At 41.0% G+C, this 19,082-nt stretch overlaps 1 protein-coding gene across 4 annotated transcripts in view; it reads left to right on the top strand.

Annotated features, from left to right (window-relative positions):
• The window catches only part of FGGY (FGGY carbohydrate kinase domain containing), a 196,901-nt gene that overhangs the window by 72,962 nt on the left and 104,857 nt on the right, over positions 1-19,082 (top strand). The window contains exon 1 of one of the 4 annotated variants that reach the window (XM_030571522.1): positions 17,227-17,268. The exons of the other annotated variants lie outside the window; for them this stretch is intronic. Within the exon in view, the coding sequence (XP_030427382.1) occupies positions 17,246-17,268 (23 nt within the window). The 5' untranslated portion in view covers positions 17,227-17,245. Of the gene's footprint in view, positions 1-17,226; positions 17,269-19,082 lie in introns of those variants that run through there. 4 annotated transcript variants of the gene reach the window in all.

The raw sequence follows: 19,082 nt of genomic DNA, 5'->3' as shown, positions 1-19,082 counted from the left end.
CAAACCACTGGCAGAAAGCCACTCTGTGCAACTGCACGCTACCTATTTGGTACCTAACTGCAGCTTACCCTAACTAGTCTAGCAATTGAACTGTGGTTGAAATCCTCAGCAAGTGTAAATGAATGTAGCTACAATTACTTCAGTGGAGGTACGCCTATTTATATCAGTTTAGGGTCTGGCTCTGTATGTCAGCATAGAACCCAGGCTTTGGGGAAACCAAAGGGCCATCCTTATATAAATTGTTAGCCAACAAAGAATTATCAGTATTTTTTTTATTAAAATGTCCGCTGTGACCTTGGGAGCATATTGAACATTCGTCAGTCTTGTCAGTTGTGATATACTTACTCTGAAATTGATGCCTATAGAATACACTTTTTGCATAAATTTTAAGTTTATCTCTGACCTGTTAGGACCATTGAACGAGATCCTTGTCCAATTAAAGTCAGTGGCAAAACTTCCACTGACTTCATGGGGGGCTAGGATTTAATGCCGACGGTTATTTTACAATGCATGCTAGTTTTCTCTCCAGTCCAAACTGTTAACATTTCATCTAGAGCTGGGGATGAATGTGAGGTGCAGTAGAAGCCTGATCCACAAGTCCTCCAGCTCAGGAATGCCACACATGGATGACATGCTCAAACCCTAGATCATTGTCCATAGTGGGCCAGACTTGACCTTTTAGATACCACCCTTGTGAATAGGGTAGGATGGCTCTGCATTACCCCACAAGCAGCACCAAGGAGCAAAGTGCCTCCCAAAGAACCGCTGCATGCTCTGGGAATGTACCTGTTGCTACACCCTTTCACTGAGTGTAGCATACATTCGCATGCATGGGAGGCCAGTTCAAATGACTGGAGTACTAGGGAGTCATGTCCATGCTTCCTTCCACTCCCTTTGGAGGGAGGGTGTTAGTGGGGAGCAGTCACTGGTCTCAGCACACCACAGAGATTGCAAATGTGGTAGGACCTTGTATGGGGGAAGACTGGATGGGCAGCTTCTTGTGCTTTTCATCTTCCATACATGCTCTCACAGAGACAAGGCACAATCTGGCCCTAAGCCTCTGCAGAGGGACCCAGACTGATTTTATTCAAGAGTATAAGCCAATGAGAGCTAAACACTAGTGATAGGTGGATCTTAAAATGTTTGGAAGTTCAGGTTCATGTGAGTAACCACCCCAAAAGTCTGGCTTCTTGTAGACTGTCTGAAACTCATGGGTCTCTGATGAGGACAGGCTGCCAGTGAGATTTCCAGATCTTCCAGCTTCTGGTCACGCTGGAAATTGTATAATGGCAGTATTTTGGCACATCTGTGTTTTCATGAGGACTGAAAATGGATGTGCCAGGGCTCAGCAGAAAGTTAGAAAATAATGGAAAGGGATGTGTGGTGTGGCCCCTCACAGATCAGTCTGCTTTGTATTGACTACAAAGGGGATTCTTTCTTGAAGCTGTTGTGCATAGGCGAGATCCTGGAGTTCTTTGTATATCCCAGACTAGTGCTCGCAGAAATTTTTCAGGAGTAACATTTTCCTGTTAAAAAATGTGGTTTTATTGAAATAGAAATTTTCCATGGCAAAAAGTTGATTTTTGATAGTTTTCTGGTTTCTCCTGATGGCAAAACTTCAGACACAATTTTTGTTCAGAATTGATAGTAGAAAATTTTCACTTCATTTTGTTTAGAAAATTCCTGAGGATAATCAAGTTTCATGAGCAGGTCTATCCCAGACTGACTAAACGCAGTCCGTGCTGTCTAGGGAGACCACTCCAAGACTCCAGAAACCTGGATTATGCAGTTATAAAGGGACTGCTGACTACATTACAGAATCTTAACTGAATTTCTTGAACTTCGTTGGTTCTGGATGATGGTTTGGAAAGAAGGAGAGGGTGTTTACTTTATTCATCTGGTTCATCCATCTTCAGCTATCACAAGTCTTGATACTTCTAACCACTCAGTCAGAAAAGTGACAGGAATATACCACAATGAACAGTACCAATTCTTTTTATCTCAGTCCTTCATCACAGGTCAGCCGCTGGTCACCGGCTTTATGAAAAGTCAATTGGCAGGTGCTTTTGAGATTCAGCTTATTCAACCCCTTTTAACCATCACAGTGGGAGTGGCTGCCAGAGCCCCTGATGAAATTGCCTGAAAAGAGACACTGGGTGTGGCAGTGGGTACTTCACAAGCTGGGGAAAAGCTAGCACCTTACAAACTCCTATTTAAATACAGAGACTCAGTGGGAGTTCCTTTGGGCTCCTAGAGAGTTCGAAGCCTTACTCCTTAGCTGGGCTCCTAGAGAGTTCGAAGCCTTACTCCTTAGCTCCTATATAGCCCTCTCACCCACGTTATTATTTATGCATTTGTATTATTGTTCTGCCTATGAGCCCTGTTATAGACGAGGACCACATTGTGCTAGGTGCTGTACAAACATAGAACAAAATGACAGTCCCTGCCCGAAAGAGCTTACAATCTAAGTACAATACTAATAGATAATAGATGGATACAGACAGACACAGATGAAGGAATACAAGTCAACAATGAGATAGTATTGGTCAGCATGATAGGCAGTGGCCCCAGTACATTAGCAGCAGCACATAGATAAAGTATTTGTCAAGCTAGCACCTAAATAAAGAGGTGTCATCATAATTCAGAGCACAGAGAACTACTTAAATAGTCATTTATGATTTTAGTTTATGATTTGGTAATTACCGTATTTTGGAAAGCCCTGCAATGTTATTTATTTACTTCTATGTAAAATCTTCCTAAAATGGTGAAAGTCTTTTACTTATTTGTTTATAATTGGAAGGATCAGGTTACTTTGGAGAAAATGTTTGGCTTTTTTCACTATGCTCCTATGCTGAGAATTTATTTATACAATTTCTGCCAAGGATCCTAGTTGAACTTTAAGGTCTGTCTTTTAAACCCCTGGAAACTGGAGTTTCTTACCAACAGTGTCATAGCTGTACTTACATGTCACATACTTTTTATTTTGGGGTGTGTTTGTTTTCAAGTCAGAGAATGATAATTGATCGTTCCTTTCTTTAACCATAGAACAGGGCAGATTCAAAACTCAGATGTACAGGCAGAACCCTGTTTGAACTAGCTTGTGCTCCAGGTAGTTTGTGAGAAGCCTGAGAACTTTAACCCCAAAGTGATCTGTGTCTCTCCATGTTTATTAGCATGTAACTAATCATTCCCATTTCAGTTTCTCCAAATGGCTAATACTCATCATGTCATTTGTTTGTTGCAAACTGTTGTACAAAAATGGAATGAAAACCACACGTATGGGAAATGTCACTATAATTAGGATGTATCTTTTTTTTTTTAACAAATCAGTTTTGTAAATAAGCATCAAGAGTCATACAATTATAAAAACATATGGGAATGCTAAAGAAATGGAATAAAATGTAACATGATCCTCTTCAAATGTACTTTAGCTCTCTGCATAAGAAACCATACCAGGACTGGGCAGCATGTAGTTTTGCAGCAGAAGAGGAAAGGAACTTTTCCAGTTCTTATTTGTCTTAATCATTTATCTTATAGCAGCATCTATAAAACTTGAATTTGATTTGTATTCGGGACTGAATAAAAAGTAGCCTCAGTATTTGTTTCTGTGAATGTTTCTGAGGAGAGACGAATTCTCAATTCCATTGCATTTGAGCCTAGTACAATGCAGGGTCCTATTAAACAGCCAGAGATTATGGTTACGTCCAACTCTGAGGTTTGAAATGGCTACACTTATTTTAGGAGCTAAGCATGGTAGGATCAGGTCAGATAGACTAAATCCCATATAGCTTACTATGGAGGGATGGTGTGTAGGGGGGTTTTGTGGACAAAACTGTGAAGTAAGAGATTCTCTGTACTCTAAATGGACAATAAAGATCCCATGGTAGTTTTCATAAGAGTAAATGTTTGACTTGGTGTCCTAAGTTAAAAATCCTCCCACCAGCCACTCATGCACCGTTGTGCAAGATATAATGTGTAATCAGTTGGTTGCTGTCTTCCAACCCAGACTCAAGTGCATTTTATTGGTGCTATTTGTATGTATTGAGGTTTGCAACACTGGGATACTTCAGGATGAATTAATGTAAAATATATTGTTGCTACTATATAGCTGTTTCTTGGTTTATACTTAGATTTTAAGCTTTTTGGGCTAGGAACTGTCTGTTTGTGCCAGGCACTGAACAATCACACAACAATGGGTTCTGGTCCATGGCTAGGGCTTCTAGGTGATATATATATATATACACACACACCCCAAACATTCTTTACATTATTGTGTGCTGGGGGAGGTGTGTGTGTGTGTGTGTGTGTAATGAACTTTTAGTTTATTTCCTCTTGTTAGGTCTATAGGAAGTTTTTGGGAGGAAAGGGTCAGGGAGAGAAGATATTTATAACATTTTTGTTATTTGCAAGGAGATATAGCTCCAGATGCCATGAATAAGTTGTATAAAATAGCAAACAAGCACTTGTATTTTTAACATTTCTTTAAATCATAGCATCTGAATAAAAGTAATATTTCAGCAGAAGTAAATCTAAGCTAAAACACAAGTAATACAGAATTCACAAAATAAGATCTAAAAGAAATGTAATAGCCAAGTATGCATCTCTCGAAACCAATCATAGCACTCATGTAACATTTCACTGAGACACAGCCAGCTTGCATGTAGACCACAATGGCACCTCCAAGTCTACAGCTAGTTGACTTTTTCAGTAGTGATTAGAATTATTAACACCTTTTGGTTAACTTACTTACAGAGCACAATTAAAAATTATCTCCTACGATGCTGTTCATTGCACAATATCTTGTCACTTAGTTATTTATGCTTTTTTGCTGTAAGGAAAGTTTGGGGAGGGGAAAAATCCATTTTACAGTAGAGAGTTAATTCTGCCTTGTGCCTTTATACTGTATCCTTATGACACTATCAACACAGTGGGGCTCAAACAGTTCTATCATCAATGTTAATTGAAACAGTAACTTAACATTGCACTGGGTTGCATCACAGCTTATGTTATTTCAGTATGTCACTGAACTGTCATCAAGTTCTGATGAAATACAGAGCCAGTGGCACTGAAACTTGAATACACACTATACAGAAGCACTACTAGTTTAACTCTGTTTTGCTTTTACACACCAGGCCACAAAACTTTATGGGCCAAATTCAGTCCTGGTACAAGTCCCATTCCATTTGCTGGGAACTTCCCTAAACTCCATGCTGCGTATATGGTGTTCAGGCTGCACTGTCCTTTTGGAATGTGCCTGATATGCGTGGCTGTTCACTTGGCTGGTGTATGTGAAGGGGAGGAGTGGCCATGTGCACGGCTCCTATTGGTGGGGGACACCTTTAAAAATAGGTCCTTTTTAAGGTGTCTTAAATTGGGCCCCCAAAATCAATAGTCACTTTTGAAAATTTTATCCCAAGGTTCCCTGTAGCCAATCCGCTACTGTGTCATTCCTAAGTTTCATGAGCTAATGAACTAGTGTAATAAGTGTCCTGATTCTGGATTTATGTCTTTTCTCATTAGGTCTCTCTGTCCATTGGTGTGCAAATGGACATATTCCCCAGAGACGGGCTGGGATGATAGTTTCTGGAAGGTGATTGGCTTAGAAGATTTGGTGGCAGATAAGTATGAAAAAATAGGTAAATTAAGTTATTTTAAAAAATTAAATCCATATCCTGTATCATTGTTTATTAGTTTTGTCAGCAGAAAAGTATCAGGCCTTACTGAAACTAGATATGAATGGGCAAAAAACTAAAAGATTGGGTGCCACGTGGTATATCTCCCAAGTATACTCTTTACCTGCGGATGCCATGAAATGTAGTGGTGGAAACCTTGTGATACAGAATTATTAATATTGCTGGAAGAATCACTTTGGGAAAGCTATTCTTAAAAAGCATGACATCATCACATTGGCCAGTCAACATTGTTTGATTGTTTGATATCATTTACTGATGTACTTGAAAAGGTTCTTGGGGAGCTTTGGAGAAGCATGGGCACAGGAATTGGTCACTCCTGAAAACTTCAGCACTGATACCAACTTTCCTTGTGGCTTTAACAAAATCTCTTAGGTCAAAATGTTCAGACATTTCCACTTAACTATTCTGATCATCAGAGACATATACTGGCAGGGCTTGATTTTTTTTCAAAGGTGATGCCTACTGAGATCAGGCCCAAATGGTTTCAAAATGGCCACCCCAAAACTGAGCAATTTCTATAGCAGGCGCAGAAGAATATGGGAACCTTAGAACTTGAATTTGTTCAGTAAGCTTCTGACACTGGGACACCACCCACTGTGCCAATGAAAATAATGATAATGGCTGTAGCTATTGTTATCATATTTTGTGACCTGCGCCAACCATGCTTATGAAAGCTTTTGAGAAAGAACTTTCTCTGCTTTGTAGTGTCTTCATGGGACTGTTTTACTTGCTCAGGGCCCAAGTTTAATTAGAATGTTAGCCTTGTTACAATACCTACAGCAAATATTCATTAAAAATCCATAATGTTAATTTACCAGAAAATTTCCAGGGTAACTTTATTAGACTTTCTCTGTTAAGTTAATGGACTTTTAATGGATGTCCTAAGCAGACATGTCGTTAACAAGAATATTATGGTACATGAATTCAAATATGTCCATTCATCAAAGTTAATCATCTGAAATTTCCTCTAGATTTTTTTAAATGTCTAGCACTTTGAACAAGTTTCTACAACAGTTGCAGTTGTAGTAACATGAAATAGAAGTAATTTAGGAATAACTTGATAGCAGCAATGCAACTGGTAAATCTTTCCAATAGTCACAAATGGATGCTTTAAGTAATAGTCAGGCCTCTATGAAAGCCTCCCCTGTATAGCTTTCAGCATCTCCACCGCTCATTAAAACATTTATACTATGGTATAAACCCTGTTAACAGATTTGAGCATTTAGTATTTTGAGATTTTTTTTGCATAAATACAATTCCTATAACTCCAGCCAGATGTAGCTTTTAGCAGATCGTTACTAAGCCAAAAGAACACATGCTGTAAATAAATGTTTGACCAGAAAATTGAACACTTCAGCAGCTGATGGTCTCATGGAGGAATATTTTTTAAATAAATGATTTATGAAGTGTAAGCTAAGGATCGAATACAATATTTATATGGTGCACTTCAAGGACAGTGCAAAGCAATTTACCATTTTAAGTAACTAAACATACATGTTTCAAATGATAAAGTAACCTTCAACAAAAAGGGCATGGTTGTAATGATGGACACCACATAAAAATGAGCAACACAAGTATCAGAACTTAGAAAGGCTGAAATCTTAAATTTCAACTATAATAATGTTGACATTTCTCTTCTTTGAAACCAGGTGTTCACAGAAGAACTACATGGGGAATTGGAATCTGTTTTTCTCACTCAGACAGAGAAACGCATTGCTCCATAAGTGGTTCCATTGACTTCAGTGGGACTATTGCTGGAGTAGTGTGCTACTCCGTAGGAGGCAGAGACAATCTGGCCTGGAGTATTTATAAGAAACTGTGTGATGGAACTCAATGCTTCCCATAAAAGCAGCACATAAGGATAAAATGCTCATACACTCCACATGTCGGGTGCGAATGTAAGAGTTACTTAGAGCCAAATCCTGACACCTTTGCTCACAATGAATAGTGTTTTGCTCCTCATGTGCTTACTTTGATTTTAGTGGGGCTATCCGAGGAGTGAAATATTATTCAATGTGAGTAATGGTATCAGAACCTTGCCTGAAATGACTGGGAAGCTATGGCCACTCCTACAAGTTTTATCTAAATTAGCTAAACAAAAATAACCCCAAAACTGTTGAGCTTACTGAATTTAGCCCTGTGTTAAGGTCCCAGGGTTAGATACTGGCTGTGCCTGTGTGGATGCATGAAAGGAGGAAGAGGGAATAAGGAGCCCTCTGTATTAATAGAAGCATGGAGGAAGGAGATGAAGTCCACCAATGACTGCTCTTCTGCAACAGAAGGCAACTGATCTTGTGGGCTATGCCCATTAGATCTTAATGGATGGTTTCAGCTCAGTGCTTGAGAAGAGTCTAAAAGAAAAAGCCATTCTAAGGTCCATGCGATATGCTCTGGGGAGAAATTCTTTCCTGGCCTTCCCATTTTTATTACTGTCATTCCCAGAAGTGCTGCTTCTGGACAGCGTACTTCTAGGAACTGGGTTACAGAGCCAGAAACTTCCGTTCTCTGGAATGGCATCACAGTTCATGAGCTGTTCTTCTTCAGGGGGTCTGCAGGCTGATTGCATTGTTCGGCTGGGGAGAAGGTTGGATAAAGCAGTTGGGATGATCTCAGCTCTCCCTTTCTTTATTGCAGTTATTTCAGGCCTTCAGCATTGCCTGGAGATAGCTAGCCCTCAGTTGTCACTTTGCCTCCCTGCTGCAAACCTCAGCTGGACTGTAGGACTTCAAACCCCCCAGAATAGGACTGTCTTGTAGTGTGCAAGACTCTTAATTACTTTGTTGTTGCCCGTATTGATTTTAAGTAGGGAAATAGAATCTACTGTATATAAACTTGGTCCCAAAGAAGTAAATGGGAGTTCTGCCATAAAGTGCAATGAGAGCACGATCAGGCCCCATTTGCCCTTTAATTCTGTCTGCATTTATGCTACTTCTGCAGGACATAATCCTGCTGCAAGGTGCTGAACAGCTTCAGCTCCCATCGACTTCAACAAACGGAATAAATTCCTGAGCAGGCGTTTCCAGAAGATGTTGTAGCATATTGGTCCTAGGGTATGAGATACAGGTGAGTGAGGTAATATCTTTTATTGGACCAAATTCTGTTGGTGGAAGAGTCTTGTCAATCCACAGGCCTTGATCCAATAAAAGATATTACCTCACCCACCTTCTCGCTCTCTCTCACATGTAAGGCCCTACTTGAATTGCAGGATGATTGTCAAAAAATTGCAGCTGAGTTGCAGATAAGGCATAGAAAATTGTGGCAAAGTAATAATGAACCTTATTTGTGGTAATAAAGTCCATTGTTACTTTTGTGTGATTTTTCTGCTGATGGCAGGCCAGGGCTGAGAGTGGGGGCTCCTGCAGATAAAATTGCAGAGGGAGCCTAATATTGCAGAATCTGCCATTTCCGCAATATCGCACATTAAGAAGAACCTTACTTATATGCATATAGTAAAAGTTATGCATGACCCAAGGAGGGGAACAAGCAGTAGGTCAAAGTATCCTTGCAAACCCAGGAGCGCTGGAGATTGTAAAACCAAGCTAGAAAGCAATAAGTATGAGACAAGAAATGGGACACTGTCAAATTCTTCTTAAATAAATACATAAATCTGATTCCCCTAATAGAATTTCCCATTTGCTCTAGTGCACAATGTAGCCAGAACTCCACACTTCTATTCAAGGTTTGTTTATCCTAAATTCTTATGTGAACTTACTGTATTTTAATGCCATCACAATCCCACTGAAAGAGAGAGACTGGCGTTTTACTTATATGTCTTTAATGCAGTTTGCTTAAAATCTTAGCAGCACTAAACCGTAATAGTCATTTTGTTGTCAAATAAAAAAAAAACCAGAGGAAAATTAGCTGAGCCTTCTTTTATTGTTTTCAGAAGCAAAGTGTTGTTACTGAATATGGAATAGGGAAACACAACATGTTTTTCTAATCTCTGGTGAGAACAATATTCCCTCCAATGAGAGGAAACTATAGCTGGATAGTTATGACTGGAATATAAAACAGATTTTTTTCAAGTTCCCTTAACTTCCAGGACATTGAAAAGAATTTGTGGAAATTACAGGGGAATAGTTACTGTATGTTCTGAACTAGTGCATATTATAAAATGTATTTTTAAAGGGCAAGACATTTAGTGTATCCACAGTGTTGCTTGTGGTTTCATGTAATACGCTCCTTTTAGTTTCACTCTAGCTTGACATGTGACCTTGTTGAAAAGAGATCCTCCACCGTTGGCCTTTAGGATCTCCGCTGAACATTCTCCACATCAAATGGTGGTTTCTGCTGTGAAAGTACCAGCCTTCTGACCTTTTACGTTACCCAGAGCAGTTTGACTTTGCAGGGAATCCACACAATAGGCTCCTGTGGTCACTTCTGCATGTATAGAGTTTACTAATCACATTGTTGAAGGTATAGATTCATACGCAGTTGCTGCAAACTTTATTGACCTCATTAATGTGCCCACTGCAAACAAACAGTAGAAGACAGCTTGCATCGAAACCCCCCACAGGCACTAGCACTTATCTGCTGTGGTGAGATCGCATGATGAGCATCTTTTTGTGACCATTATAAAACCTAGAAAGGCATTACCAATTCTGTTAAAAGGACCGTAGTACATGAAAATGTAGGTATTGAATTGTACAATGTATTGCGGGGCTGAGGGTCAGGGAAGTCTGATAAATTTTCACCACCATCTCCTACTTCAGGGGCCAAATAATTTTATATTCTATTGTAATAACTTATGCCTAACCTTCCCCACCCACCTCTTACCCCCCCAGAGGATGGTGCATTTGTCTCGGAGAAGAAACTATTGTAGGTATTGTAGAATAGTTATGTCTATTGGTGTAGTAACTTATGTGTTTTGATGGAGATATTTAAGAGTAGGTTAGATAAATGTCTATCAGGGATGGTCTAGACAGTATTTGGTCCTGCCATGAGGGCAGGGGACTGGACTCGATGACCTCTCGAGGTCCCTTCCAGTCCTAGAGTCTGAGTCTATGTTGACATATTGCAGTGATACTTTATAAATAGATATTTATTGTCTCTTCATCTGCGATGGAGCTACATTCTGATTTTGCTATATTTATGTTCACACCAGACTTAACACTCTGAAACATAGTTCTTCTGCCTCCTGAAAGATTATACAATTCCCAATATTTTCAGAACCAGCTGTAAATAGAGACTTGTGGTCAGATATTCAAAGGTATTTAGGTACCTAAAGATGCACATAAGCACTTAGTGGGATTTTCAAAAGCATCTAAGCAAGTTAGGCTCCTAAATCTGATTGATTTCAGTGTGAAGTACCTAACCTGTTTAGGTGCTTTTGAAAATGATTTCAGTGTGAAGTACCTAACCTGTTTAGGTGCTTTTGAAAATCCTACTAGGTACTTAAATACATTTGAAAATCTCGACCTTGCGCAAGTCACTCGACCGCCTTTCAGCCCAGCTATAGAATAGCGTGAAGAGCAGGACTTCACTGAAATCCAGATTTTCCAAGAGAGCTGACTTTTCCTAGATAAACTACACCACTGTGGTAAAGGAATGCTTAGAGAGGGATACTTTAACAGTAGCTACTGGAATCAAGTGATACTGAACCATGGCACGTAAGAGAGGTATTAATCCTTTGTAATCCGGACCCATGTCTGGTAACTGGGCCCAGGAAATAAAGACGAGCATCTTCTGTGTATAACATATTCATGACAGATAGTATAAAAGGCTTTAAGTCCTGAAATTAACATGTTTATAAAGATGTTTGTTGCATAATATCAATGTCATGATCCAAATAGGATATTAGGAAAAGAATGGGGTCTTGTGGTTAAACCATAGGACTGGGAAACCTGGATATTTTAGTTTTATTCTTGACATTACTCCAAGCTTCCTTTGGGCAGGTTACTTAACTTCTCTCAGTCTCTGTTTCCTCATCTGTAAATAGGATAGTAATACTTCTTCGAAGGGATCGTCCCGGGTTTCACCAGCCTAGACTGAGACTGGCAGAAGTCATTCATCTTATAGATTTTTGACCCTGCAGGGTACAGCTTGAGTCAGGATCCCTACTGGCCATTATGCTTTCCTGTATATAAATGCCATCCTCCAAATGCTCCACCCAGTTCCTTGGTGACTGTGGTCAGCAGAGGAACTCCCAGTCTTCCACGATTTCAGCACTGCATCAACCTGTCTCCATGGTCACTTTCTGTCATTTTTAACCTTGTCCAACTGATTCTCAGATGATTTTTGAGTTGATGCAAAGATTCTTTCCCCCCCCCCCCCATGCGCCCTGCCTGTTTTTTAAGTGCTGCGGTGCTTGGGCTTGTCAATTTGGAACCATGGTTCTGTGTTTCAGTGCAAAGCCTGGCACACTGCAGCCCTTCCTTGGCATTGTGGCACTCAACTCCAGAGCTTTGGAGTTTTTTAACCTCAGTGCTTTGATGTGTAGCCTTGGACACTTTGGCACACTGCTTTGGCACTCTGCCTTTGGAATCCTTGAACAGAAGGATCCACAGAAGAGCAAAGCAGGGTAGTTGTTTTTTCTAAAAGTCACGCCATCCAAAAGTTATTTCATTTGCAGCACTTGCTCTTAGACTGAGAATAAATACAGTCTTGGGCATAAGCAAGGGAGCTCGCACCATCAGTGACTGAAGCTGTTTTCTCACTATGTACAAGTTGAAAAAACTTGGAGCTAAATTTTCAAACATAGGTGCCTAAAGGCTTGTCTAAACCACATGGCAAAGGGCAGTAGAAGGGTATGATTTGTAAAGCTTGCTGACATGCTAACTGTCCCATCCTGGTGCGCTCTAAAAGGTACCCAGTTTGTATGATGTATCTTTTTAGCTCTGACAAGCAGGGTCTAACATGGGGCAGTGATAGCACAGTGCGTTAGAGTATTTCACAAATCACAGCCCTGTAGTGCAGGGGCAGGCAAACTTTTTGGCCTGAGGGCTGCATCAGGTTTTGTAAATTTGTATGGAGGGCTGGTTAGTGGAAGGGGTAGTGGCCTGGCCCCCACCTCCTATCTGCCCTATCCCCGGACTCCTGCCCCATCCAACCCCCCTGTTCCCTGACTGTCACCCAGGACCCCTGCCCCCATTCAACCCCCTGTTCCTCCCTGACCACCTGAACCCCTATCCACACACCAGCCCCATGACCACCACTCCAAACTGCCCTGCCCTCTATCCAACCCTCCCTGCCCCCTTACCATGCTGCTTAGAGCACCGGTGGGTGCCGCCGCCACCACACAGCACAGAGCACCGAGTCAGGCTGGGTTCTGCAGCTGTGCTGCCCCAGGAGCTCACACCCCTGTCACCCAGAGCATTGCACCGGTGGCAGATCAAGCGAGCTGAGGCTGAAGGGGAGGGGAGATAGCAGGGGAGGGGCCAGGGGCTAGGTTCCTGGGCCAGGAGCTTGGGGGCCGGGCAGGACGGTCCCATGAGCCAGATGTGGCCCATGGACCTTAATTTGCCCACCTTTGCTCTAATGTGCTATACCGGCGCTATGTAGACAAATCCTGTGTTGTACCACTTCATGCATTCGAATGAGTAATAGAGAATTTCTACTGGTTATTTGAACATGAAAATGTTAGGTGGATAAACACATCATTGCTTTTGCAAGCACCTGCTTCCCTATGCAGAAGTATTGTTATTGCACACATCTCCAGCTGGTGCTGTTACACATAGTCTTCTAAATTCTTGCAACCAAATTTGTCTCTTGGAAAGAAATGCTGCTGTTGTTTGGGTTATGCAGTGGCAGTGTTAGGAGAACTTGTCCTCTTCTGTGGTCTCTGATTAGAGTTAATTCTTGAGGCAGAGTTGCTCCTGAAAACTTGGCACTGGTGTTGGGCTGAGATTCCTGAAAGAAGGTGTTGCCCTGCTTGCTGTTTGAGCACCTCGTTTCAGGCCTGGTGTATAGGTGTAAATAAAGCAAATTACATTGAATATAGCCAGGCTCTGCATCACTGATCTTTCCTCCACTGGGAAGCCAACCTAGCCATCAGCTGCCACTTGACAGAGGGATAACACTTCTGTTAGAATGGGATACTGGAGTCAGAAAAAGGGGAAGCAATATACATATGTCAAATGGATAATTGCATGACCAGACATGTAATTGTTTCTGTATTTGTTCGCTGTTACCTGTATTTTCTTGGGTGCAGCTTACCTGCCTTTGTTTGAAAAGGCAACCCTTTAGATTTTCAGTTTGCTTGTGGACACACAGGAAGGAGTACACAGCTGACACACTACCAGCAATGGTACCATAACAAAGGAACCATAAATAGGGAGGAGACCGGTACTGCCGAATAAAGATGGAGAGCCACATGCTGCCTTGCACTGTTTTTTTTTTTTCCACACACGGGCAAGGACGCTATCAGTTCGTATTCACCGAGTTTCCTCTTCATTCTGATATCTGGGGGAGGAGATGTTCTTAAGCCTCCCATCCTCAAAAAGGGAAGGAGTTTAGCCCCCACAGATCCCCCCAACCCAGGATTCAGTAGAGGACAGGGCCAGTGTGCAGAGCATCTTTGTCTTCATACTGCTTCCTGACCACCTCACCACCCTGAGCCTCCCATTCCATGGGAGCTATTGTTCAGGAGTTGAGCTCTCCCAGGCTCCTGTGCTGGCAGGTAACCTGACCTTCTTTTCCTCTGGAGATGGAGTTTCCATTCTGGGTTGGGTGAATGGAACCAGTAATAACTGGTGCTCCAGAGAGTTGCCATTCCACCGGCCCTGCTCCTTTCCCATCCTTTCTAAGGCTATAGAGGCCACACAACACATTGAGGGGCCTCCTTGAAGGTGAAGTCCTTCATTCCAGGCTTCTCTGATCCCAGTCCACTGGATTCTGCTGTCTGCTCACAGAACCAAAGAAGAACGAGAACACTGAACTTTGCACATGATAAAGAAGTGAGTAAAACACAAAGTTTTCTCAAAACAGATGATCCTATTTATGTGTCACCCCCCCTCCTACCCACCCACAATAAGTTACAATAAGCTGCAATTTCAAAAAAAATATAAAGGCTTGAATCACAGGATACTCAAGTATTTGATACTGTCAAAATCCACAGAATTTACAAGTGAGTAGTGCTCCAAAAATGCCAAAGTTTCTTTGACTTCCTGTAATTTCAGTCCATCCAAGAGCTGTAACAGCTAGAAAGGGGATGAAGCTGGCACCATACAAAGAGGTACTCTGTGGTGACTCGTCCCTGAAAGCCTCAGGCACTGCTTTATAATCTGAGAGTCAGCAGGAGCAAATTCTTCAGAGGAGATTGTTAGGGCTGATCGCTCCTGGTAGGCTCTGTCATGCTGGTAAAGACACTGGAAGTGGAGAGGGAAGATTTAACTTACTGTCATGCTCTCATGAACCTGCATCAGCCGAAAGTAGGGAAGCTCTGCTTAATCGTTTGGTGTCATGCACAGGAACTAGGTTGAATAGACTTCCTCCTGGAGACCAGCCAAACAACTTAATTCATAAGAAAGCAGGCTGGGTTTAAACTACTCTCTTGGAACTGATGTTTGTCTGTAGATGTAGTCTTCATTTTTTATTTTTTTTTGGGGGGGGGGTGGGTATTTGTTCCTTCTATATCTGACAGGCATGATTGCATTCTTTCTTCATGCTGTAACAGTAAGTGGTGTTTTAGTTTATATTACGCCAATTTAAACTTTCTCTTCCTGTTAAAAATGAAATCCAGGAGCTTTTTATACTTCTCATTTTCATATTTAGTAGACAGTGAAAGTTTAAATCAACACTCTTAGCAAAAGCTTGCCTATGGCAATTACCACAGAAGCATTTTAACTTTAAACGATATCAGGAAGGAATAGAGTGTGAGAGAATAGCGGAGAAAGTATTTCTGGAGAAATACGCCTCTTTGAGGAAAAAAGATAACTGAGTGGAGACATTTATCTCTTGCTGCAAACTTACTCCTTCCTGCCTCAACCCCTTTGTGTGGTTGTGTTCCCCTTTCATTGTCATGTCAGAAATCAGACCCAGTCCTGCAATTGCTGCTCCCACGCAGAGCCCTTAGAATTCACTGGGACTCCACGGGGATGCAACAGGCAGCTTATCTGCTATCAGTTGTTCCCTGGGGATCTTAATTTATTGTAAGCCCCTTGAGACAGGAACAGTTGTCGTAATGTGAGGTATCTAGCACATTTCTGGGTGCTGTGAAATAAATAAATTAGAACATAAGAACGACCATACTGTGTCAGACCAAATGTCCCTCTAGCCCAGTATCCTGTCTTCTGACAGTGGCCAATGCCAGGTGCCTCAGAGGGAATGAACAGAACAGGGAATCATCAAGTGATCCATCCCCCGTCGCCCATTCCCAGCTTCTGGCAAAATTATCTTTCTGAGCATTTCTAAAGCAGCTATCACCAGCATATGTAAAAACCACACATAGCATTCAAGGATCATGCTCACGAGAGGACGACATTACATGAGTATTCATTTCAAGTGATTGTCAGCTATCTGAGACCTTCACCTGAGTGGGGAAGTAACTTGTCACTTCTTGAAATCAAAGGTATTTAGGTACTTAAGCCTTGGTTGGGGCATGTTGAAGATCCTATATGCTGAACAGCTGCCTCTGAACATGTCAGGGGATAAAACTGACCCTTGCTGAACCATGTGTTTCAGTTAAATAGGGTTGTGATGTAAAAGCTGCAGTACTTACATTTTTTTACAAGTATGCACACTATTGTAATAGAAGAAGGGAGTAAAAAGCTAAAATGAATCCCCCCCGACCTTCTCACTCCCATCTTTCCTCTGTTCATCTTGGCACATTGGTAATGTTTAAATATCTGTTTCTAAAACATTGTCCCACTTTTTGTTTTTGTTTTTACTTTTTTGTTTTTTCATAGAGTGGTAATAAAAAGACTGGCTTCCAAAAGTTCCAGATCAGAGGCTTTCTGCTGACCATCTGTCCTCTTCCTCCTCTTGTCTGATGCTTCCCCTTTCTGGTAATGCTTTCTCGTCATCTTCACCTTCTTGCTTCGCTTGAGCCTATGCTTCCAACACAGGGACATCTGTTTTGTGAGCACCACATAAATACAGAAAATATTTAGAAGTCTTTTCGTGAGAAATGAGGTTGTGCAGACATCAGAAGCTTAGGTGAAGAATGCAAAAGGTTCTTTCAATAGCTGATTAAGTTTCATTTCTTTTGGATTTGAAAAAAAGGGTAATTAAATAATACTTCAAAGGAGACCTGCTCTCACTTGCATTATTAATAAAGAAGCAGTAACAGAAAGCTATCAGTTTAGTAATAATCCATAATTAATATGTGATAAATTATACATGCACCCCTAAATAGAGACTTGCAGTACCCAATATCCAGCCAAGTCACATAACCTACGATTTCAACAAATATAACACTAGTCAAATATATTGATGCCATTTGTTGACCAATAATGTTTAAAGAGAACATTGATTATGATGATGTACTGTAAGACACCAAGAAACTATGTTAAAATGCTGTGAAAATGTATCTTTGTTATTTGCAGGTGAAAGGATGGAGACAGGAAGCTGAATTCATGTCTGAATGGGCAACACATTTACTAAACCATCTACACATGGCTAACTCACATATGTCTAAGTAATGCTCCATCCATAAAGAGAGGGTTATGCTGCACTATTTAACCCAAATCCAGTTAACCAAAGCTCTGTTGTTTCCCTCAGGGTTTGGATAGATCCTGTGCATACCTACTAAATAAATAACAGGCAGTACTTTAGTTTTTTTGTTCTTCTTTTGCCAGGAATGTAGGCAGCATACATGTAAATCTTAGCCATCACCCCCAAAATATGCACTCACAAACTATAGACCTACTTTATTTTTCAGTTTAGGGGATCAATGTCTAGTGTCCATATAGGTCATCTGACTTTGCCAATGCCCATGTCTACCTCACCATCCCTATGTGTATCGGCCTTTGGCAGTTATATGGCCTCCATTACTGTAGTAGCTGAGCTGAGATGTAGTAGAGCCAGAGACCTGGCCCATATGGGAGAATGGAGGCATGACACACCCCAAACTACAACTTCCATAAGGTACCGGGGCAGCTTAGGCAGATGCAGATTCATGTTGAATTGGCCCTAAACAAAACGTTTTCATCTGATTTGACAAATTAATTTGAATCACTCCCATCTGAAACATATTATTTCATTCCAGTTTTCCTGCTGGAGAGTTGTAAAGTTTTGAAAAATTAGAATCTTCCTGAGGAAAACTTGGATTTTGCAGAAACTGCATTTTCCATTTAAAAAAATTAGAAGGGAAAATTCCTAACCAGTTCTAGGTAGATGTCCACTCATTATTAACATTATGGTAAAAGACATTAGTTTTAAATATCAGCTTAAGTGAACTAAGGGACTCTTCACTTCTAAATAAGCATGAAAATTAGGTGGTATTCTCTGGCATTATCCATTACTCCAATCCACTGCATCCTATTCCCTTTTGTGCTCGTCAGCTGCATGTAACAATTCTTAAACAGTCACCTCAATATATATACCTTCACTAAGTTGGATTAATTGGGTGAAGTCTGGTGTACATACTGTGCATTAGGTAAATGTGGGTTGAAACTGTTTATTCAGATGTTTACCTGTACACCTGAGCCGTCTGAGTGCCCCTTTGGTAAAAACACAGAACAAAGAAGACAATCCCTGCCCCAAAGAGCCTGCAATCTGAGTAATACCCTACCAAACATGGGCCAGGAGTAAGCCCATAGTTTAAGTGAAGTGGGATCTATGTGAATAGAAGATAGTGTTCTTTACAAAGTTCCACCTTCCTTTGGCACTCTGCTTGTGCATCTTTTTATTTAACATGTAACTCTCCTGATTGTTCAGTGATTAGGGCTCTAGCTTAGCACTTGGGAGACCTGGGCTCCGTTCCTAGCTCCATCACCGTCTTCCTGTGTGACCTTGACCAAGTCATTTAGTCTGTCTTTGCCTGAGTTCCCCACTGTAAAAATAAATCAAGATGAGGATAAGAATACTCCCCTACTGCACAGTGTTGTTGTAAGGATAAATACATTACAGAGTGTGAAGCGCTTTGAGATCTACTGCTGAAAAGCGCCAGGTAAGAGATACGTGTTATTATTTCAAGGAAAGATCACTACATTTTGCTGATTGTTTTTCAATGAACATCATTTGGAAATTCCAGTCTACCAGGGTCCAAAGATGAGGCAGAACAGTCCTTTGGCCAGATTCATATCTGAAGTCAGTGAAGTTAATACCAACAATGAAATTTAGCTCTTTAAGTTTTCAAGTGCAAAGTTAATAGAGAAAGGAAACTTTTCCTTTTGTTTTTTTTACGCTTGTATTTTTTTCCACAGTTATGCAGCCAAATACAATTAAACACAAAATGCAACTGAGTTCTGCATGGCAGGTTAAAAGCTGCTCTTAAATGAGTGAATGTGT

The sequence above is a fragment of the Gopherus evgoodei genome, chromosome 8 (assembly GCF_007399415.2).
Source record: "Gopherus evgoodei ecotype Sinaloan lineage chromosome 8, rGopEvg1_v1.p, whole genome shotgun sequence".
In the NCBI taxonomy this organism is placed as follows: Eukaryota; Metazoa; Chordata; order Testudines; family Testudinidae; genus Gopherus; species Gopherus evgoodei.
Note: the sequence above shows the minus strand (reverse complement) of the source record. Positions and strands in the feature narration are given on the sequence as shown.